This window comes from Anticarsia gemmatalis, chromosome 15 (assembly GCF_050436995.1).
Source record: "Anticarsia gemmatalis isolate Benzon Research Colony breed Stoneville strain chromosome 15, ilAntGemm2 primary, whole genome shotgun sequence".
Taxonomy (NCBI): domain Eukaryota; kingdom Metazoa; phylum Arthropoda; class Insecta; order Lepidoptera; family Erebidae; genus Anticarsia; species Anticarsia gemmatalis.
The window spans coordinates 4,396,987-4,420,665 of record NC_134759.1 but is presented as its reverse complement, the minus strand read 5'-3'; the positions used below and the strand labels follow the sequence as shown (position 1 = coordinate 4,420,665).

Here is a 23,679-nt window from a genome sequence, read left to right as displayed (position 1 = left end):
GTCCAATATTTTTGTCGGTCCCAGCACAAACCGATTACCACTTTACAAAATAAGATTGAAAACTATTTCTTCGTAAAATAATATTCAAATAATTCCTCTTTACACTAATAGAATCTACTCAAAGGAAGTAGTTTCAATCTAGTTGAATAACGGGACTGGAATACTGGACTTAATTAATCAAGATAGGTAAGAACTTAAGACTGTATGAACGGTCGAGGTATGAATTTTAATATCAAATGATACCGTTTTAGTTGGCCGCTCAACTAAAGGATTAAAGGCTCTTTCGTAGTTTAATGAGGCAATTAGTTGTGTTGATTTATTTAACAAATGTACGGCCACAAAAGTATTAATATCTAACATAACAATTTCACAACATTTTGGACATTTTCAATAAATTGTTCAGTAAAGTATTACAGAAGTTATAGTGTCTAAATGTCACTTAATGGATTGATATATTGTACTTATAATAGTAGTACTTTAAATCAATCTGGCTCTTATTGTGTCTTGTAACCAATTTATAACAACACTTGAATTACTTCTATATTTATATTCATTTATTCATAGTTTTAAACATCAAAACAGTGTACTTATTTATTTCTTGAAAAGAATACGGTTCAGAACATAGCTTATTATATTTTATATTCTATCGTTTTCTTCACGTTTTGAACAATAACAAGGAGCGAGAGTCAACTTCAAACAGTGTATTGCATCAACGAGAGCCGGTTTATTTTAGTGTTTGAGTAAACAAGCTCTCTTGAACACAGTTATCTATTATTGGGCACAATATTCCATTACATCACATGATAATAACGCTTTATTTATTTGATCAACGACCCCATTATCTCAGATAGTTTAAAATAATAGGAACTCTATCCGAACATAATAATAGAAAATTGTATTTAAAATACTTATATTTACAGCGTATCTTACTACTCGGAATGAGAGCAAAGCCAAGATTAAGCGAAGGAAAAGGTACCTAATACAGGTATAAAGTGATGTAGGTGATCAATGACGATAATATCTGCTACCTCCTGGATTAAAGTAGGTCTCTCCTATTATAATAAGAGTTCATATGAGTCAAATATTCCTAAGAATTAGAAGGGCTAACAGTTTTACCATACAAAAAATAATTGGCAAAGAAAAATCTTTGCGCATTTGTGGTCGTTACAGAAATATTTATTATTGATAACATTAAATTACGGTTATAGTGCAGCCACGTAAGGAGTATTAACCTTCTCCTTTAAACGACAAATTTAAGTTGAGACGTAATTGCGCCTAACACAACCTTAGGACTTTAACCTACATTGAAACTCAGTACAAATAATAATATGATCTCAATTTCAACATTTCTAACAAAAATACAAGAGTAATTTTGAAAGGTAAACTATAAAGCAAGGCAACAAGTCATACATATAACGTATATTGTATCTAAAGGCGGCTTTTGGCTTATAATCCATCTTAGTTACAAGACAAAGGACAGTGTAGTTACTACGGCGACATACCTAACAGTTGATTGGAGTCAACGCCTTTGAAAATAAGGTAGGTATTACGAAATCTGTTGACAGGGGTGATAAATCAATTGGATTGTAAGGCGAAACACACATCGTTGGAATGCGGGTTTGGGGTATTTTCAATGTGTGAAACGCGCTTCTCATAATTTTCGTACATAGCGTGGGTGTGTGTCAGGGGAGTGCTTACTATGACAGCTACAAGCTTTTTTTTCGTCAGGAAAATGGATTACTGCATGTCCCGTTCCTGGGAGGAAGCGGGGGTCTGTCGGGCTCTCCCGCCGGCAAGACGTTCTGGCTTTAAATTTGGGCTTACTGACTTAAAACCTGACGGTGTTCCTTCGACAGTCACCATAAAGTGGCCAGGACGCGGTACCTCCAATTGGATATTAGCCTGCGGTAACAATTTTTGCTACAACCGTACGTAGCTTTTTAAACAGGGCATTGAAGTGAAAGTTAACAGTAGTACTTTATTTCGCTTTATTCTCACAAACTCTCTATGTGTGTGTGTGTCACATTAAATATTTCATGAATGAAAACGTGAGCTACGTTCAGTGTTCACACAATTGAAAACATACAACTAATATTTCTTAAAGGGGTTACTTTGTTTGTAACAGTTGGCATGGTCTTGGTGGATGTTGTTTGATCAAAACACATTAACAATTATTTTACAGAATTTCGACTATGATCTTTCAACTTATACTATCTATATTAGCAATTTGTACCTAGAGATATTTCGTCAGTAGATTAAAATATATCTCCAAATGGAAGGTCGTTGACTTTTAAACTTTGTGTCGAGTTGAACTTGGGTAAGTATTTAAGTAATGTGCCTAAGTAATTATAAGGGAGCACTTAAAATGCGAAGCTGTTATTACAATTATAAGGTGTAGCAAATTAAATAATTAGATACAGCGTTAACATACAAGAAATACGGTTCTATTTTTATATTAAAAGAGATAATTACATAATTTAGTAAGTATCACATCGTGCTAAAGGACCTTTTAGAAACATAACTGAACTACAACCCGATCACCTTTGTTTCATGTGGAAATCGAACCCACGTCGTATACGCATTGATCACCTAAGCTACTACACAATCGACCTGGGGAATGGGGTAGACAACTATTTGAAAGTCATTATGCTGTACATTGTTGTCTTCCTCATATTATAGTATAAATTTAACGTGTCTAACCAGAAATGTACTGAATAGCGACGATCAATTTAACATACACTGGTTGTCAACTGAAATACGTGATACGCATAGTGGACTAATTAGGCTTGTAAAGTAGTGCCGACTTATGGTGTTATCACAAACAATGTTGTACCAATCAGTCACGTCAAAAGGAATAGGTTAAAGGTTGCTCGCAGTTATTTATACAATATTATAAGTAAACAATATTAATTTGATAGTAGATTTATAGTTCAAATACATAATACATCTAAGTTTTATGTACACCTAATAACGTCCTTCTGGCCGATATTCAGCTACGGCGGCCATTTCAATTGAAACCAGCCTACCGTGCAAGACTTTGTTTATAGCGTCCAAGTGTATGCACAATACACAGGTACGCTCTAAATTCCCTTAATATTAAAGGCCGGTGGGACGGCTAATCCGACACAGGCGCTTGACCGACGGCTTTGCGTGCTCTCTGAAGCACGGAGGTCTATAACCTCAACTTTGTAACTCCGGGCAATATCAACGAAATTCTTAACAAAATATCTCTGATAAAACTTTTTGGCCCGACCCAGGATTTGCATACACTGCCGAATACAGTTACCAGTGCACAGAGGCGCCCAATAGATGAGCGTATGAATGTGCAAAAACTGAAATACGAGATATTTCAGAAAGCAAACTGAACGTAGACCCAGCGCTGACGACTCTCAGTTAACTGTTCCATCAATAGGGCGATCAAAGCTCAATAGCCCTCACCGTTGCGCCCCGTAATACTTTCCAAGCAGACCGTACAATCCTTTCATTAAGATGTAACGAAATTGTTTAAATTACTAACCGTGGCGCAGTGGTTTACGTCGCCACGCCGATACCATTGCGCCTGGACGTCGTGGGTTCGATTTCCACACGGAGAAATTATTTGTGCGATCCACAAATAATTGTTTCGGGTCTGGTTGTGCTTTGTGTCTGTTGTTTGTGTGTTTGTAAAAAGTCCCCGCTAGACAAGACCAATTCTTAATGCGAGAGTTGTCTTTTAAAAAGAAAAGAAAAGAAAAATATCTACTGCTACTTTGATCAAATCAATTGTTTCTTTCTTTCATAGAAACTTCATCGCCATGGGCGTATTGAGGAAGAGAGTGTGAGTTGAATAAGAAACCTTCAATGATTTGTGTCGGTTATCATGTAATTGAGATTTGTAGAATTATCTATACAATTTTATTCCCAGAAATTGTTTTCTAAAAATAAATAATCTCCTTGTCCTCATTAAAGATTTCTTTTGTGTAAAAGGATGTCTTTGATGGAATTGACGACGTCCTATTTACATTGTAGGTGTAAGTATATAATAAATTATTTTTTGTAATCGTAAATATAAAAGTCTAATAAGGGACGTCTGGCCGTGATTCTACGAATTGGGAGAGGAATACAAAACATTTATACTCGAACATACCTATAATAACACGTTCGAATTTTATTTGATTGCGCGAAATAAATAACAAATAATATAAGACGTGCTTGAGTCGGGATTCAAACCCACACACGACTTCCAGTATCATCTGTTCGGTGACCTCCAGACTAATTACGAAGAATGACAAAGAACTAACACATTTGAAGAACTGTTATAAGTACCTATTTCTTATTTCACATGAAAAAAATCCATGTAGGTAGATAAGTACTGAATGAACAGGGTACTTATACTTACTCAGTCATTCATACATAGGTATAAAATTTCATTAGAACGAAAAATACAACACACCACTTGTTTAATTTTGATATCTTAATTAAAGTTATGAAACTAGTAAGCCAAATAATAAGTTACGTTATAAAGTTATAATATAGAATTTTGCAATCGTGATTTACATATAACACAAATCTAAAAAGGAAATGAGGATAATTACAAAAAGAAGTGTGCACCATTTTAAGATGGATAATGAAAAAACATAGCAGTAAATTCAAAGTACTGCCATCTATTACGAACGTATGAAAACATGTTGGTCTAACTCAGCTGTTTACAAGTTTCCATTTGCCTGAGACGTAGCCTGACAATTTACTTGACCGAAGCTAAGTTTATTTATATTATATAAAAAACTTCATAATTAACATTTAAGAAAAGTAAATCAGGAATTACTCAAAAGTTACCTATATTCTTTAACTAAAAGGTAAAGTGCTGTGGTTGAGTAAGAACAACGAAATAGAATTTGTTATTTTTAGGTTATGTTTACCTTTTAATTCCTCTATTTGGACTTGTTATCGAAATCTTATCAAAACGATATGATAGCGTAGGTAGTAAAATGTTATTATTTATAATATAATCAGGTTATTGTACGTATATCGACCTATAAATTGCTGGCAACAGCTAAGTTACAGATTCTAGAACAGTGACAAATGTCAAAGATCAAGAAATAATAGCAGTTAAGTTGGTAAGTAATTATTTACTAAATAGTTGTATGCTGTTTTGATTATATCACCGAAAATAGAACTGGACCTTATTATGTACCTACGTTTATATAATTTACATAACAGTTAAAACTTTAGACTTATTTATTGTACAATGTTCTCTTGTTTTAATTGTTTTAATGCATCTTGCTTAGTAGATTACTATTGCTTGTACTAGTGCTTCAAATTTGAATTATTGATCAATTGTTTACGTTTATAGTTACTATAAATTGGCATGGATTCTTGCTTTCAGAGCTAATATAGTAGGTGCATAATTATTCCTGAGATGAAAGGATATTTAATTTTATAAATAAATAGTTATCTATAATGTGCTTGATGTGCCATCAATCATCTATCTCTGAATTTATTACATTTTACCTGCTGCATCTAAGTTTATGTAGTGTACAGACCTACTGTACCTTCTTAAGTTCTTTTTCTTTTTGTAGTTTTAAAATGTTAGTCTGTCATGAAAATAAGGATCATTTTCATGACAGACTAACATTTTAAAAATACTACTATTGTTCGTCTCGTTACTTCTAGTTAACTCGTGGGTCAAAATGCCAACCATACTATACAAAGCGGACGCCAGTCCGACCGCAAGAGCTGCGATGATGATCGTCGACATTCTCGGCCTAAACTTCGACCAAAGAGATTGTAACCCGGTTTTACGTGAGCAGGATACACCCGAACTTAAAAAGGTGGGTTTATGACAAATAAAATGAGGAAATGGCGTTTATTTTAACTAGATATTTGTGTTTATAGACCTGTAAAGTTTACCACGTTAAACGAAACGCTTTTCAGAAAAATCCCATGAGGACTATTCCGTTGCTGGACGAAGGCGATTACTGGCTAGCAGATAGGTAAATATTATGGCACTTTTACTACATTGTTTAAATACACCTAATCTTTTACTCCTTGTTAAATGTTAATATCGTTATCTTACAGTCTATTTAACATGGTCGTGTGGTTAAAACGACAGGGATAGAGCATTTAATCAATCAATTTAAAGTTTCAATATAGGTACCGATTTAATATTTGTGATTAATTAAATTACAGCAAGTTTTTACAAGGGAGAAAATATTCAACCATTTAGTTGGATATATTCTGCTAACTAAGGTTCAATTTGTCATGGAAATGAATCAAGTTTTGTACTTCTTTTTACAGTCACGCTATAATGATCTATTTGTTGGAGAAATACGGCAAACCAGAACACGCACATTTATATCCAAAGGATCCAAGGAAGCGAGGTACAATACACCAGCGATTGTTTTTTGATTGCGGCATTTTGTTCCCTAGAATGAGATCTGTTATGGTAACTACATTTTACTAACAATTATATTACTACTGTAATTATAATATAACTGAGATAAAACTTATTACCTACCTGAATGCAAACTGATGACGAGTGTGGTTCCGGTTTATTATAATTTAAATTTTTGGTATCCCCACATTCGCCTGTGTGTTTGAGAAGCAAGAAGCCGGATAGTATTAGCCGTTGCCAACGACTCAAATACGTAATAGAGTTACGTTACGTTAATCTACTAACGCTCGACAGTACTGACAGACTGTAGAGAATCGCGCTCCTGATCAGTTTTTCTAACTAAAACTAGGCGTTTGTCGAAAATTGAAATTTTACTTTAAAATATATCTTTTGCATTATTCTCTATACAACAATATGAGAAACAACATCTATTTACTTTATACTTACTTTTCAGGCACCAACATACGGCGGCAGACTAGGTGAAATGACGAAACATATGATTGCCAACATAGTAGACGCGTACTCCAAGCTTGAAGACTATCTATCTGAACATAAGTATATAGCAGACGATGAAATGACTATAGCCGACATTAGCATCATGACGAGTGTCGGCTCATTGAATGGACTAGTGCCTATTGATGAAAAAAGGTTTGTGAACTTGGTATTTTGATATGAATAAACTAAAATGTTTAAATCACACGCAATAAACTAAGTATGAGCATATTAACTGTACAGTAGATTGATAATATTCTCCGCAGTTTATAGAGATGTATCTATATCTAATGAAAATAAAAAGAAAACGAAGGTAACAAAGTAAGCTCAGTATACTATCTATAATTATAACAGTAATTTGACCATGAATTACGATCATCCGTAGTCAAACCTGGATTTCTAAAGTTTATATAGCGAGAGACAATTTTTTTTCGACAATAAACCCAATCGCATTTTTATGCTATCATATAATATTCTCCTCCAGGTTTCCTAAACTCAAAAAGTGGTTCGACACAATGAACGCGACAGACTACGGTAAAAAGATCAACGTGCCAGGAAGCGAGCAACATGCCGAGGGACTGAAGGCATTGATGGCATTCAATAAATACAACCAGACGTCCAAATTATGAGATTATTTTATAAGTCTATTTTTAAGGTAAAAGGGAAAATTTAAACAAGTAATAAATATATCTTGTAAACAAGAAAACATAAAATAATATTTTTTTTAACAAAGATTAGATTTTACTTACCATTCCTTCCATATACCAATAGGCACTTATTCTTTCCAATGTTTCCTTGCGACACGTGAACTCATTTATGTTATCTGTCACTTTCATTATCAACCTCGAGAAACTTATTTTCTTAGAAGCTTATTTAAAGGTAAGGCATATAAAACAAAATGCATAAGAATCACAGGTTTTTTATTTCAATAACTAAAAAGAAATGCAAAGAATTTTTCAACTTTACACTCCAGTAACGTCTAGGGCTACCATATGGATAACTTTTTTGAGAAAATTAATGATTACAAAAAACGTTACACAGTTAAACATTTCCTATAAGTCTTGTAAAGTCTCTTCGCGACCGCCCGCACTTCTTCAAAACATTAATAGCACTTAACGATTAAAGTACATATAATATACACGAGTTTCGACCACAAAATGTCCTCTCAGTCATACTTAACACATACATAATTGCGTCGCGTTATGAAACAAACATTGAATGGAATCATAATGTTATAGTATCACGCAAACTCAAAGTCACTTGTCAAAATTTGGAGTGGTTGTTTGTTTGGGCGTTACTGTCAATGTTGCACGTTTAGTCTTAAAATGTAACGGCATACTATCGCCAATCATTAGCCGTCTTCCTTTGGGGGTGTGAACCATCCTGGAATATAAAACAAATCGTGTTAAAACCATGAACTTAATTTTTAGTAATAAGAACAAAGAATAAACAAAGCGACGAAGTGTGGATGACGTGAAACTTGACCTGAGAATCAAACACAAGTTCTCACAATTCATACTACTGCTGATGCTATTAAAGCAACTTGATGCAGCTTGGAAACATTTTATAGTATTCCTTGACTAAATTGCTTGTAATAATGATCAAGGGTACTTTCCATTCTATTTTCAAAGTGGACAAGAAGATCTCTACTTTGTCTAAGCTCAAAATTAAATACGTTTCAAATGGTCCCACGCACTAAGCTAGGTATAATTCGAATGAAACTGGCTGCCATGGCCGAATTTCAATAGATAAAGTAAAAGGTAAATAGTCTCACCATTCTTCTCGTGTATCTGCACGAGGCACTTGAAGCTCTGCTGCGCGCGCGCCAGACTGTACTGAGACTGCGAGACCACCTTGGTGGCGCCGAACTGGATCCGCGCCTTGCCCTTCACTAGTGTGGCCGCGATCTGCATGATCACAGCCTCCACTGTGTATGCTGATGACCAGCCCTGCTTTGTTAGCAGCTCCATACAAATCGCTCCGCCTACTAAAACGTAGCCACCTGAAATAACCATAAAGAAAGATTTAGTTATAGTCAAACTGCAACCATGGGCCAAGCAACTTCCAGTTTTTGTAAGAATACTCTTAATGGTAGCGCAAAATCTGATTGCAAATTCTCAATAAACTCACATGACTCACATCCTTACCTATACTTTATTATAAAAATCACAAGATTTTTTTTTAGTTTAGACACTAGTTATGGGAATCTAAATTTTACACAAAGTAACATTTTTAATGGTTAATTATAACCAATTGATGTCTTAATAAAGAAGGTAAAAGATACTTTTTGATTAAGGGTATTTTCCTTTTTATAAAAATAATATAATTTATCAAAAGCCTGGTGATTTACCAATGAGTCAATGTGTTGTTAAAACAATTTTATTACATTCAATTGAAGGTTGTTTTTAGACATCCTCAATTGACGCTGATGAAGAGAAATATAATGAGCTCATCAGACATTACAAAACAAGAAAATATTCCATATAAATTCGCAATGCACCCGACCAATGTACAAAGCAGTGATTCGTGAGTGTAATACTAATAAATTAAATATGTAAATATTTTCTGGGAATAATACAGTTTACGAAGAATTGTCCTTGTGTGATGTTGTCAACAAGTTAGTCACATGTTAGTTTCTATAGTTTAAAAACTTTTATTGATTGTTTCCATAGTACACATATTACAATAAAATGGGCTGAAAATGTCAGCGTTACGATACCCTGCCATGTCCAAACATATTGACCAGTTAATAACATTGTCAAAATAAATTCCCGGAACACTATTTTCACACCAAGGCGATATGTCAAAGCAAACTTATCAACTAACGTTATAAGCCTATCGTAAATGATAATATGCTATTATAAAGAATAACTTTGAATAATAATATCTCACCTGATATAATAGGGTAAACAACCCTAACGAAAGGCGGCTCGAACGGGTAGGTCTCTTTGAACATGATATTGAGCAGTATCGAGTCTTTGCCCTCCTTTTCTTTTAGCAGTAGAAGATCGTTGTGCAGCGGACTGTCTGGGTCTACTGATCGCAGTCTGATGTTCCACTCGTAGAGGGAATCGTTTACTAACTCTGGAAAATTAAATATTAACCATTTAATTATAGAGTCAATTTCGTTTTGTGATTAATTGCTTTTGCTTTTTGAAGGTCATAGATTAAGACTCGTGTAATGTTCTGCATTGTTGTTATATTATACGCTCCTACAAGTATATTGATAATAGCATACCAAAAGGTTACTGATTCTCGAATGATAAGCTAGTGAATATTATTTATTTTAACATAAGGCGCCGAACACGTGGCCCCAGCGGGCTGTGTTTAGAGCTCATAGTTGAAAGTGTGTACACACGTTGACCGCTGTAGTCTGGTCGCTACCGTGTGCTTAAGAGCCCTGCCTCACTAGGACGCCATTGCGGCGTCGCTGGCGACGTATCCGAGCAGTTAATATTGAAATGTCACGTTGCCACGTGAGTTAGATGACATACATTTCAATATTAACTCCTTTGCTGTCCTAGTGCTCAGCAAGAGCAAGGCTCTAAAATTTAATTTAAAAATAGAACTGCGAACTCTGACTGTTAAATCGCGGAAAGTGTATTGAAAAAGTGGTGAAGTTATAAACTAACCAATAGAATACATATTGTTCTTGAAGGAATGCGAGCGGTATATATCCCGGAGCTCCTTCATAAGTCTGTCGGTGGCCTGCAGGCTGCCTGACACGCTGCCCGACAAGTAATCCTGCCGCTGGTTCTGTCGCAGCCGTTCTAACGTGGCTAAGTGTTCTGTTTCCATGTCGTCCTGGAATACAACAATTCAAGGTTAAATCTAATATACAAAGACTTAAAATATAATTGAAATCAGTAAGTCATTTAAGTCGACGACTTCGGGGTAGGCCACGAAAACGTTAATGCGATAACTTGGACACCTATCTGGAGAATTGGCGTGAGACAGCCAATGACAGAAACCGGTGGAAGATTTTGGGGGAGACCCTTGCCCAACAATGGGACAATACAGGTTAATAAAAAAAAAGTCATTACTAATGAATTTGCTTCAAGTAAAAATGACTTCATTAAACAATGTTTTACTGAGTAAATACAGTGGTCCTATAGTTAACGGTGTATCTGAGGGGTTTCCCAGTTTTGGGAAACATACTAAAAGGTATGAATGCAATGAAATTCTCAAGAGAAGCGCGATGTTTAATAATTCGGTTAGTAACTTTTAAACGACTGTCTACTAATTACACGGCGAAATGTGTATTTCAATTACCTCTACTTGTGAAAAATATATTCGAGTATTTGCTATTAAAATACTCGATAAAAGGCAGTTTTAGCTTGTGTTAGATGACACATTGACACTAATTTATTTCAGTTAGTAATTAGCAAACACAAGTTTATTCATAAATGCTCGAAGATAACTCAATTATTCACTCAATTACTGTTTTTAATTTTGTTATTTATTGGTTTCTAACACGTAATGTGATATCTTTGCCCCATGTTTTTTTTTAATATGCACCTGATCGCTATAAAAAAAATGGCATCGAATTAATATGCGACTTTCATTTAACATTGCAAGTCAATAAGAGTATAAGACGTTTTGAAAGTGTAATTGACATTACTTTTGTTTATTGCCAAACATTAATGTGTGATGAGAAAGTGTGAACAGTTTTTATGCCCAGTCTGTATACTTAGTGGCCAAACCTACTGTCAAAGTTATTCAAGTCGAAATGTATCTAAACTCATAGTAACTAAGTGCTAGCCTGATGAGCTTATAATAGCTAGTTATGTTCACCAGTCGATAAACAATCACTGGGTTAAGCAACCCTAGCGCGGACATTCTATAGATGGGTAGCCGCAGAGCGGCAATTTAGATTGAACGTCTACGTGCTTTGAAGAGTATGTGAAAAGTCGGCCCCGTTTGTTTTGAATTAAAAAAGCGGTAGTTAAGCAACAACTTTGACACTAAGATTGATATTATTAGCTATTCACTATGAATGAACAACAATTGTAACTGCTACTGTTCCTAGGCACTGATATGGTAAATTACCCAATAGATATGTACTGGCATCAAAGAAAACATTTGGGCAATATGTTGGCAAACTGTCTAGTGATATGATGCCAAAACAGTACTTATGACTGATCCATAACAACTGAGAACAACACATCAATCAAATAAAGTCAACACCCAAATAGCTTTAACATAGTTATACAAACTTGCATACTTCTTAGCTGAGTCTTATTTCTGTACTACAGCTAGGTAGTACAAAGATGCATACTTAACTCAAAACAAGACACACCCTTTATATATTTTTGGTCATAGATTGGCACTATATTTGACCCTTTATATTGTGTTTAAAATTTCTTAAATTGATAAGCATATTATGTAAAATAAGCAGTATAGACAAATTGACACTCTTCCGTTTGTAGTAAATTGTTTAGCAAATTCTTGAACATTTTTACTTTAGTAAGAAATATGTTTAAGGCAGAGAGACATTGGAAGGTCACCCTTCATTAGCTCTTTCATGGACCATTACCATGAAACCAACATGTCTTTTTACTATGAAGAAGATACCAAGGCAATATGGATGTCTCTACTATTGACTAGTACTGCCTACAGTATGATTACATGGGACCCTAAAGTAGACCCTCGTAATAACTTACTTTGTTACTGCGCCCAGCATCATCAACCATCTCTAGTGGCAAGTCATCCTCTCCTTCAGATTCATCTTCCTGTTCAGCCATCTCCTCATCCTCCTCTGTGCCCGACTCGGCACCATTTGACGTCACACTTGGTACTCTACAACAACAAAACACATTGAACAACATGCCTAAGATCCTAAGAAAATATGCTCTATAAAGAAAAATACCCCATCCAAGTGGGTTCACCCGTCTAGGTACTACGGTGCCACATACAGACACACATAGGCGTTTAACTTATGACACTTCTCTTTCGATCGTCGGGGTGTCAAATTATTTTATTTCAAAATCAAAATCAAAATCAAATCATTTATTCATTTAGGTCAAATGATAGTCGTTACAATTACTGAATCTACCACTAGCTCGGAAAGGGGGTAGAGCCTTATGAGAAGAGCTAGCGAGAAACTCACGGCCACTCTTTTCAATCGCCAAAAAGTTTTACAATGTGGTTGATACAATAATTGATCATGCGAGGAGCTGCCAACAATCAGCGATATAGACTAAACGTCAATTAAGTTAAATGAACATAGCAAGGTTATTTATTAGTCTCTGATCATGCCGTATGTTGGGAGCACCTACTAGCATGTGATAATAAGAATATGGGCAGCAAGTGAGCACTCTGGTTGTGAACATTATAAAAGAAAAAAGTGTCAGTTTTATGAATAACATCAAATTGTACGTAACATCACCTATTTGCATCATTAATTGCCCATATTTTACAATATTTAGACCTACTGCTACTGAGTTTATACAATTTATAGCAAAGTTCCCTAATTTCAAAGAATCCTAATCAAGCGAGCGACTAATCCCAAGAGCTATTGTCGTTTAGATACTCATCAATTCTGTAATAAGCTTTCCTAACGAGATGTTCCTAAACAGCAACTTTGAATTTTGGCAGGGGTAAATCCATGATGTGCTTTGGAAGCTTGTTGAAGAAACGAATGCCGAGACCTACAAACGAATTGTGCACCTTGTGTAAACGATGATGGGGACCTACTAATTTGTGTCTGTTTCTAGTGTTGTAATTGTGTCTATCGCTATTTGTTGCGAAAGTCCCTAAATTTTGTTTTATATACAACAAGTTTGCAAGCACATACTGTGATGACACCGTCAGTATCCCTATCTGCCCAAAAAGCTCTCTCAAGGAGTCTCGCGCTCCTAAACTATAAATTGCACGGATAGCTCTTTTTTGAAGGACAAAAATAACATCTATATCAGCAGCCTTACCCCACAGTAATATACCGTAAGACATGACGCTGTGGAAATAACTAAAGTAAACCAGTCTTGCCGCATCCACACCAGCAAACTGTCTTACTTTTCTGATTGCGTACGCGGCGGAGCTGAGTCTCCCCGAGAGATGCGCTATTTGAGTGCCCCATTGGAGCATTTGCCTGTACATAGGCAAAAAACAACGTATAAGGTAAAAGTTTCCATTGTTTATACAGAAATCAACAAGCCAACCACATTGTTTTATTGAACTTGGATCCCGATCGCAGCGCTCTTATTTTATTCGAAAAACTTTGCCATCATAATATTTCAGCCAATTGTCACTTAACCATAATTAATTATGAGCTATACCGTTCATCGCTTTTAAATTTCTCTTTCTATTAGTAAAACTAGCATTAAAATCGGTTCATTACTTAAAATTTATCGCCAACAGACAGACGCGGCCGTGGACTTTGTTTTAATGTAAAATACTTGAAACATATTTGTATTCCGTCAAGTAAATTGATTGTTTTAATGAGTACAATTTGCATTGAAGGAAGAACCGTATCAAACGTTCAGTCAAAAGACTTATGCACTTACATGTAATTACATTTACATGTTATTATGTAAATGCGTTGGTTGGGTGTTTTCCAGCATTTTACTTTATAGCGTTCAGGTAGAAAACACGCTTTAGTACGGAAGACTAGAAAAAGGGAAATTGATTAAAGTATTTCCAATTCAACTATTTAACATAACTTTTGAATAAATATAAGTCAACGAATATTTACTATACAGCATGTTATTATTCAACATCCCAACATAGTTTCATGAAAACTACAAATTAATGTTATAAAAATAATTATCTTCCGTAAAAGATGGAGACGGGATTGTCTCTTGAAAGCTGTGGGAGGCCTTTACCCAGACGATACAGGCCCATAAAATTATCTTCTTTGTATAAGGAAGAATGTCCAACAGTCAACGAATAAAATACCAATTGCTTCTGCGTCACTATATTGCACACAATAACATAACAAAGGTTCTAATTAACTGTTAAATCTTATAATTACTAAAATATATCAAATTAAACCACTCACACTTATATCTGAGATGACCTTACATTGATTATATTGCGCGCAATTTCAATAAACATACTGAAACGTCTGAAACCGACCTTGCTATTACGCATTGAGGATTATTTTATTTATTTTTCAGTCTTACAATACCGAATATATATGTACATGGTACGCGTTTCTTTCTTGACGTCATTTATTAGGTAAATAGCTGGCTGATTGTTTATTATGTAATTATACGGTATTAAAACTATTGTTTAATGGACCATTACTAAGTTAAGGTTACATACTTGATACAAGTAACGTTATGATTTGCATATGAATAGGATCCGTTTGTTAATTTTTCACAGGCTGTTTTGCAGTACTGTACTGTAGTATCATACTAGTACCCAGTTGCAGACGAGAGAAATGTATTTCAACTATTAACAGTTCAAGAGGAAGACTTACATTCCTCACCTATTTTTATCAATTTAAATATTTTTTTAATTATGCAGCAACAGATACTTCAAGCCCCTTACAAAGTTATTGAAGATATTGGAAGGGAATTACCAATTTAATTAATGATTACTTTAAAACAAAGATAAAACTAACGAGTAGTGAGATAATTTTGACTAGTTAACATAAATTAGTTTACTAACCTCTGCTGTGGTGCTGGATGCACTGGAAGCGACAATGAGTCCAAATCTGGAGGCTCTGGAACACCGTGTAACTTGCATAGTTCCCTCAACAATATACCGACCTAGAAACAATACGAAATAACAAACATTAATTTAAAATAATACACGAACTCTCTTCATCCTATGATTCTTAGGGCTCTGTACTTTCTAATCATTCGTCCGCCTGATGACGACAGACTTGTACCAGTATTATAAGGGCTAAGTGAAAATTAGAGGGGAATGGGGATCCCTTCTTGTACAGTTTAGTAAATATTGTACGAAATGTACAGAACATTGTACTACCAATTATTTTCTACTTGATAAAAGGCGGAATTAGCATTCCATTTCCTATTTTAGATGTGCGAAGTTCAAGTCTAATTTTATGAACTGTTTAGCACAAAATAGGCAACAAAGTTCATTGATATTTCCTGTTGTATTTTTACATACAATAGAGTTATTAAGCCAATTATGTACAACTTAAACATATGTTTATACTAAATGCCGGTTTTAACACTTCCGGATAGACTATCCAAGAGATAATAAGTTCGACAGCTTAGTAGTCTTGCATTGGATAACTTCACCTAGATTGTAATGAATACTGCTGAGTATTTCTAAATAAAAGTAGATGTATCAGACAGGCCACCGTCAGTTGTATAAGCAATCACCGATGCATCGCGATGTTCAAAATGTTTAATTTTGTTTAAGTATCTCTGACAACTTCGAAACTTGTTTTACAAGGCTCTCCACAAAGTTGTAAGACTATAGAAACATTTTGACCGCTAACTGGCCCAAGACTGGTTTATTCCAAAGGCTATACGGATATATCTTAGAAAATTCACCGTGACAACAAAATACTTAGTCATGTGTGCCTAAAGACCTGACGACACGATACAATTATAAATGAATCGAGTCATCATTTTTCGATAGCTGTCGTAAACCGCTACATAATTGCATCAGACGATATAATCTATCAACTTTTGACATGGAAATACCGTAAACTAGACATTTCTTGATTAGTCCCGTTGCTAGATTTTATAATATTTAACCAGACCATTAGTAATAGTAAGAAAATAACCTGAATTTTCGTGACTGTTCTGAACGAAGATGTTTGTAGTTGTAATCAAATTTCAATTTATATAAATATGCATTTACTGCTGTTTATTATCATTTTACGAGTTCTTTGCTATTAAATACAAAAGAAAGAAATGGCAACATCAGTCATTTTATGTATCAATAACTCAAAACTTCAAACACGTGGTATTTTACCAAGTATTTCTAAACAAGATTTACCAGTTTCTTATAAATCTTAACAGTAGAATTGGCACATTATCATCCCAATAAATGTCTGCTAATTGATGATTACTGCAGTAAGCTGATTCATGGATGACAGATAAATAATATAGTTAAGAATAAATATTTAACAGGAAGTTTGCTTCTTCAAATCCTACGTCATTAAGATAACAGTAAATGGTCAAACGAATTAATCTATTTACCTCCTAAGTAGTTTTGAAGATAAAATTGTACCAGAAACTGTTCAAATAGGAGAAAAAAACCGTGTATTTCAATGGCACGGTCAATTTGCACGTCGTGTAGGTAGGCACTTATTTTGGTAAGTTCATTGAACCCGAGGTCGCGGTCGAATGATCTAAACGTACATAGATAAAAATGCAATGACTGTTTTTGTTTACTATACAATTCACACTATGCTGATGGCTCTATTCATGTTAGAACTAATGTTTTGCAAAAAAAATTACCTACTATTTTTTATGAAAAGAAGAAAGTTCCATTTCGGGGTAGCTGCAGCTTCCGTCGAATATTTTTCTTTTTTTCGGCTATACCGAAATATAAAAGTAGAAAAAAGGATAAAAAATAATTACAGAATGTTAATAAAGTTTTTAAGCTTAATACTAATGAAATAATCGATAGTATAAGCACAAATTCTTGAAGCGCTGCATTTTCAGAAAATAAAGAAAATATGCGCACCGCACAAATACCTTTCGCGGTCATCGGACTGACGCGTCAACATCAACGTCATCCATTAATGGTCTGCACTTTGAATCAACCAGTTCAATCCATATTAATATAAATGCGAAAGTTTGTCTGTTACCCACGGAAAAATTACTGCATGATTACGCTTTCGTAGCTAAGCCGTTATAAAATTTTATGTGTTTTGTTAAAGCATTTAAACTGGGAGGGAAATAGTGGACGAAGAGTCTTCTGTTTTCCAAAAATCATCCCTTAAGCGGCTCAATAAGGCGACGACAAAATAAGATCGCGTGTAGATTCGCAGGGTTCATTTTCTATAGGTACACAGCAAATCATTGATACAAATGCTTAAGCTATTAAAATAATCTATTACTCAGTGTTGACTTCCAAAAAAGCTAAAGTGCGTCATACGTATCATTTTCCTGAAGCCGTGTGAGCTTCGATAAACATAATATTATATTGCACATAAAATTACATAGCCGGCAATGTCGTTACCACATCTGAATATACAAGACCGTTAAAGCAATAAAATGGATTGGATAACATCAAGAATAAGTACAATCATTTTGCAGCGGGATTTTCTTTTATTAAATGGGTTTTTGAAATAAGAAGTTTCAGAATCAGTCTGGGTGTTTGCACTAAAATAGATCGCCTTAGGGGTGTTATAGTATGAGCAGAAGAGTAATGAAATCCGTGGACCGATGCACGACACGAAGTTGTAAGCGTAATTAAGGGCTTTCATCAGCAGCCAGCTAAAGTTTGGTAACATGTCATCTACTTGGATTCATTTTAAAATTATTATGTTCAACATTTTAAAAGTAAAGGTGCAATATTAATGATGTAAATATAGTCTCTCCTTAGATAGAGATATCTCCTTTCCTATATTAGTCAAGGAGATATCTCTCCTTCTGTTGCAATAAAATATTTCACAATTCTTTTTCCTTTGTACAGTTAATACCTAAGGAGTATTAATAAATTAGTCGCAAATACTATTTGTTTGAAAAACCTTCATATTAAGCAATAGTAGTAGGAGTAGTAGTGCAATGGTCTTTTTATCTTCGATGACTGATTAAACCCTTTTCTTTTATTGTTTTATAGCGAGTATTGCAATCATAATAATCTAGACGTAAAATAAACTCATTAATAAAATTGTGGAGCACAAACATAAGAAAATAAATATTCTATAATCTATTCTTGTACCTAAAAAGTGAAAGTTTGCTCTTATTCTACGTCAAAACAACTTAACTGTTTTATATAATATATAGCAAGGATAGACAGTAGCCGGGAAATGTCATAGGTAAACATTTAATAAAAATCCGTAACCGCGGGCACAAATTAGTTGCAATTGTTTCTAAAAAGAAGCAAGTCCTTTCTGCTAGAAATCTAGACGTAACACTCATGATCTGTGTGAAGTACATACACGAATTATCAAGGATTATATTATTATGTTTAGAATGTATGTTATTTCTCTTGTCTGACCTTATGCTTACTGAATAAATTAAGAATGACTGAATGGTTAGTTAGCCACTTAGTGTCAAAGTTGTTCATACCGTCCGAAAGGCCTTTGATATGGCTTAACGAATGTTCTCTAAGTAAACAACAAACGGGACCAAATATTTACGTGCCCTCCGAAGCACGGAAACGCCCAGTTCAAATACCACAAATCGGTCACCCATCCGAATGGCCGCGCCAAGGGTTGCTTCACCTACGGATCGGTTACCGAACGGAAACTGGCTATGAGCGTCTCAAAGTTACTACTAACCAAATACTAATCTAAATAATAGTTTAAATTATAACAGAAAAATGTACTGACATTTTAACTTGCAAACTAGTTAGATATCATTTGCATTTCTTACACTTTACCTACAGCAAGTCACGTTTATATACTTACTTGTATAATGTGTATGAAAGTAAACACAAAATTAACAACTCATAATGAACCAAATATGATAAAATAATAACATAGTCACTGTTGTTTTGATTTATTGGTAAATAACACTATGAATAACTTTGTGGTATTTACCATATTAATCATTCATTAATTAATAGGTATAATGGCAAGAATATGACATATTAGTGTTTATATAGCTAAGAAAGGTGACTAGGTGCAGTAGGTATCAGATTTGGTAATTAAAATATTATAATACATTATTTTAACCATTACTGCCCAAATGGTGGGCAAGGGTTTCCTATTAGAATGTGAGGGGTTAAGCCATTATGCTGGCCAGGTACTGGGTTGGGGACTCTACAGTACTTCACAATATCACTTCAAGTCTCTAATACAGTTCTTGTGTTAAAGACCTCTTATGCATGCTTGATTTCGTCACAATGTTTACTTATTATATTTATTATTAGTAAGATAGATGATGAGCAACCATATAAGTGCAAGGGAAACTACCATATTCTAATGAACTTGGTAGACCACATTTTCAGAAATCTTTACTTAACATTCAGTACTTTTTTTAATTCTACTTGTATGAACTATCATTGGTACTATTATTGCCAATAGAAATGTTAACAAATTGTATATTAGATATTGTTTATTTTACTTCAAAAGGCAATAGTTAGTATTCCAGTGAACACAATCTAATAGTTGCTTCAATGGATCAATTAAACAGATAAGGATCAGTTGTAAGGCCTTCAAGACTACACAATAACCTATTTGCTCACACTGACTCATGAAAGTAAGCCATGGAGTAGAAAATCACACAATTATGTGTAGGCAGTTTCTTTGCTATTCTATGAATTTATATGAGTGCATTCTGATAGTAAAGTGGGTTTTATTATGACTGGCATGTTTCTATTACTACTTGAGTAGTGGTTTTTCTATTGGTGAAGATATTGTTTGTAGATTTTCTTATTTGTTTTTAAACAGATAATGTATGTACATTCTCTCAAAAATGACAGAACTATTCCTTGAATAAAGTAGATAACTTTATTACATAATTGTTGTATAATATAAGTATAGTTGATAACCAAGGAAAATCTGAAAATGTTAAATAAATAAAGTGCCTATTGAAAATTTTCTTATGGTCTTGCCTTGATTTGCCTACATTCACTTAATGAAAAACTTCAACTTCATTAAGAAATGGAAAGATAAAAAAATAGACACTTCTTACAGTAGGTCATGAGATAGCTCTAACATAACATTAGCTATCTTTTTTATAGACAAACAAATCAGGGTCAACATTGAATGTCAATATCACTGTCCTTGAAGATTTATTTCTACTAACATACTTATGCAAAAAAAATATCACACACATACTAATATACATAGATTTGAACTATTTATAATAGTTATTATAATGTTCTTGTTAATTTCATAAATCAAACGTGTTTATCAACAGAGTACATTATGTTATTTTTAGTTTTCTTGGTTAAAGGGAGAGGGTCATTGCCCCCCAATGCTCTCCCCTAAATCAATAACTGGTTATTATAAATCTGGATTTCTGTATTATTTACTCACACATTTATGTATAGCATTTTACCCATAACCCGCCCATGGTTAGTTAAAGATGACCTATAGTTATAATTGAAGTCCTCTTATAGTTCATCTAAGTACTATAGTCTGACAACTAGAGAGTAATAGTAGGCAAAATTTATAGAGATTAAAAGTAATAATTTTGAACTATGTCCAAAATATATCAGACAGACCATCTTCAGCATACATTGCAGACAAGGCTGTCTACTAAGTTGTTTTACTACAGTAAGAAAGACAATTATATTAAAATCATATTACAGTGTGCAGTTTTATCTAATATTATGACAAGAAGCTTGTAGCCCAGGATATGCTGATCAGTCAGGTGAAAACAAGGCATCATAATGCAATAAGTGAGAGTTATCTTCATAATATTGTTTATATGTTGATTGTTGATCCAATGTTTTAATTTATAAATAAATGACTTACCTGGTTTATAACATGATTGTCTCTGCCTTGTGTATTGCTCAGGATCTGGACCGCATTTGTCACAATGGGATCTTCACTGTCGGCGAACCATACTGGTGGTGTGTTGGGGTATGTCTCCTGAACAACCATAATATTGTATTATTAAATGTATCTTCTTTATATAAGAATATTTTTTAATAGTTGCATCCCAAGCTAAATATATGGCAGTATATGGCACTTATATAGGGACTGACATGGTTAATGGCAAAACATTGGTATCTTTAATAACTTCTGCCTATTTGTGCATGTATATTCTTTAAACTAGGCTTTTACAGAATTGGAATCAGTAATTTAACAAGAAACTTCTAAAAATCCAGAAGCTGTGAGCAATCTATTCAGATACTTATGATAACTTATGTTATAGCCCATTATTAGCAATTTACAACCAACTTGCAAAGGACCAAGCTTTGTATGGAATTTATGGGCAAAAAAGGAACACTCAATGAAATTAAATCAGCAGGCCACTTATTGTTGGTGACTTATTAAGGTTTAGGGAAAAATAGCACCTAAAGAACAACAAGCCATTCTTGGTTTTTGCCACTTGAAATGTTTACATACTTATCATGGTAAGAGTCAATATTTATGTAAACAGCTGTAGGAAGAATACTGTATAAAAATATAAACATAGTACCTATAACATGGCTTAGTTAGAACTGCATGTATTACTTGCTAGGAATTTAGAATTAGACAGAAAGTTTAATTAAATTATCAGATTATTGAAATAAAAATGTATTTTTAACATTGACACTAGTGTTAATGGAAATTAAATTTGGGCTTATATTTATTTATTTGTAACTAACATAAATAAACCATTAACTCAGTTATATGGCACCAACAGTAGTTTATGCCACAGTAAAAGTGATCAAAAATCATTCCCATGCTTTAAATAGAAATTCCTATGTAACTAAACAGGTTATCTACACTCAAATCAATGTCAATTATGGTTTTAATGGGGCTTTTAAGGTTAATAATAGAATAACATGGGCATAATGGGACAAATTGACTTTCATAAAACCTTTTTAGATGTAAATACTATTCAGCTCACAATTATTTGTAGATATTTAGGTGCATGTATAATTACAATGTGTACATTATAGTTTATCAGTATCATACTAGATATGTATGTATACTTCTATTTTGGTTATTATCTATTGTAATATTTGGGTCCAATATATTTTTATAGCACATTGTATAATAATGGTCATTGCAGATAAGTGAATGTAATCACAAATAAGCATTATAACATAGATAGTAGACTATCACACATAAACAATACAACATGTTTACTCTATCAATACAAAATCCTAGTAAACATAATGAATAAATACATTCAACATACAATAATAGCCTGCTATCTGTGAATGTACAGCTAAGGACTCAACATTCCAAGCTTGCATTGTTGCATCAGTAAAAAAAACATAAATGGGACCAACAAAATGTCTACATGACAAAAAGCAGGTAGAGAAGATGACTAAGAGCCTTTGTCCCAAAAACGCGCCTATATACCGTTATCCAAACAAAACAGTCGTTACTCTCTCTATAAAATAGCTGTAATGATTCACGAACACTGTGATAATGACGTGCTGGACCCGAAATGATCGATACAGCGATTCGACACGGTACCGTATGCTCAATAAACATATGATCTGCAACATTCGCTAACACGCTACTATTGATTTGTGTTTTACATCAATGTTTTGTAAATAATTTACACCGAAACGTGACAAACGTGCAGTTGCAACAGGGAAATGTAAATTCACTTCCGTAAACCTTTTGTTGACAGCCCTGCCCTCATAAACAACGACCCTTTGTCCCAGCGAAAGATAATCAATAAAGCGCACCCCTGAGCTAACACATTAATTTTTATGTCACCTATGTAATTTAGTTAATTATGGTACTTACCGTAATATTAGCGTGTATTTCATATTTCTTTCCATTTTTGCCAACGAATCTGCAGGTCAGTTCGTCGACACTAGCTGACATTATCTGAAACCGTTCATGGTTTTTTGGAAACACTTGTTCTAACGTTTTGATTTCTAACTTAAGTGTATTTAAGCAAGCCATTAGTGTGTTAAACACTAATTCTAAACTAACTAGTATTTATTCACGATAAAATACATGAGAATAAATTTTACGTTCACTCCGCGACCAAGCAAAATGGCGGAACGTAATGGCGGAAATTATTATAAAAAACGTTGTTTGCTGACGATAGAGGGCGACTGAAGTTTTACCGTTCAATACATTATCTGTG

The 23,679-nt window shown here is 34.0% G+C and overlaps 2 protein-coding genes across 3 annotated transcripts; one reads left to right on the top strand and one right to left on the bottom strand.

Annotated features, from left to right (window-relative positions):
* The first annotated feature begins 4,697 nt into the window (after positions 1 to 4,697).
* On the top strand, positions 4,698 to 7,576 carry LOC142978769 (glutathione S-transferase 1-like). 2 transcript variants are annotated; one of them, XM_076123328.1, is made up of 7 exons: positions 4,799 to 4,835; positions 5,033 to 5,096; positions 5,653 to 5,810; positions 5,914 to 5,972; positions 6,277 to 6,424; positions 6,828 to 7,021; positions 7,350 to 7,576. In XM_076123328.1, the coding sequence occupies exons 3-7, from the start codon at positions 5,670 to 5,672 to the stop codon at positions 7,492 to 7,494; spliced, it is 687 nt and encodes a 228-aa protein (XP_075979443.1). In that variant the 5' UTR covers positions 4,799 to 4,835; positions 5,033 to 5,096; positions 5,653 to 5,669; the 3' UTR covers positions 7,495 to 7,576. The 2 variants fall into 2 exon arrangements, with proteins under 2 accessions (XP_075979442.1, XP_075979443.1); XM_076123327.1 differs by having other exon boundaries at positions 4,698 to 5,096.
* A 192-nt stretch (positions 7,577 to 7,768) lies between these two features.
* LOC142978768 (ubiquitin-conjugating enzyme E2 Q2) lies at positions 7,769 to 23,616 on the bottom strand. Its single transcript, XM_076123326.1, has 8 exons — positions 23,331 to 23,616; positions 21,390 to 21,506; positions 15,479 to 15,579; positions 12,529 to 12,664; positions 10,498 to 10,669; positions 9,758 to 9,949; positions 8,640 to 8,867; positions 7,769 to 8,248 (listed from the first exon to the last, which is right to left on the bottom strand). Exons 1-8 carry the CDS (start codon positions 23,490 to 23,492, stop codon positions 8,217 to 8,219), a joined length of 1,140 nt encoding a protein of 379 aa, XP_075979441.1. The 5' UTR covers positions 23,493 to 23,616; the 3' UTR covers positions 7,769 to 8,216.
* Positions 23,617 to 23,679: the final 63 nt, after the last annotated feature.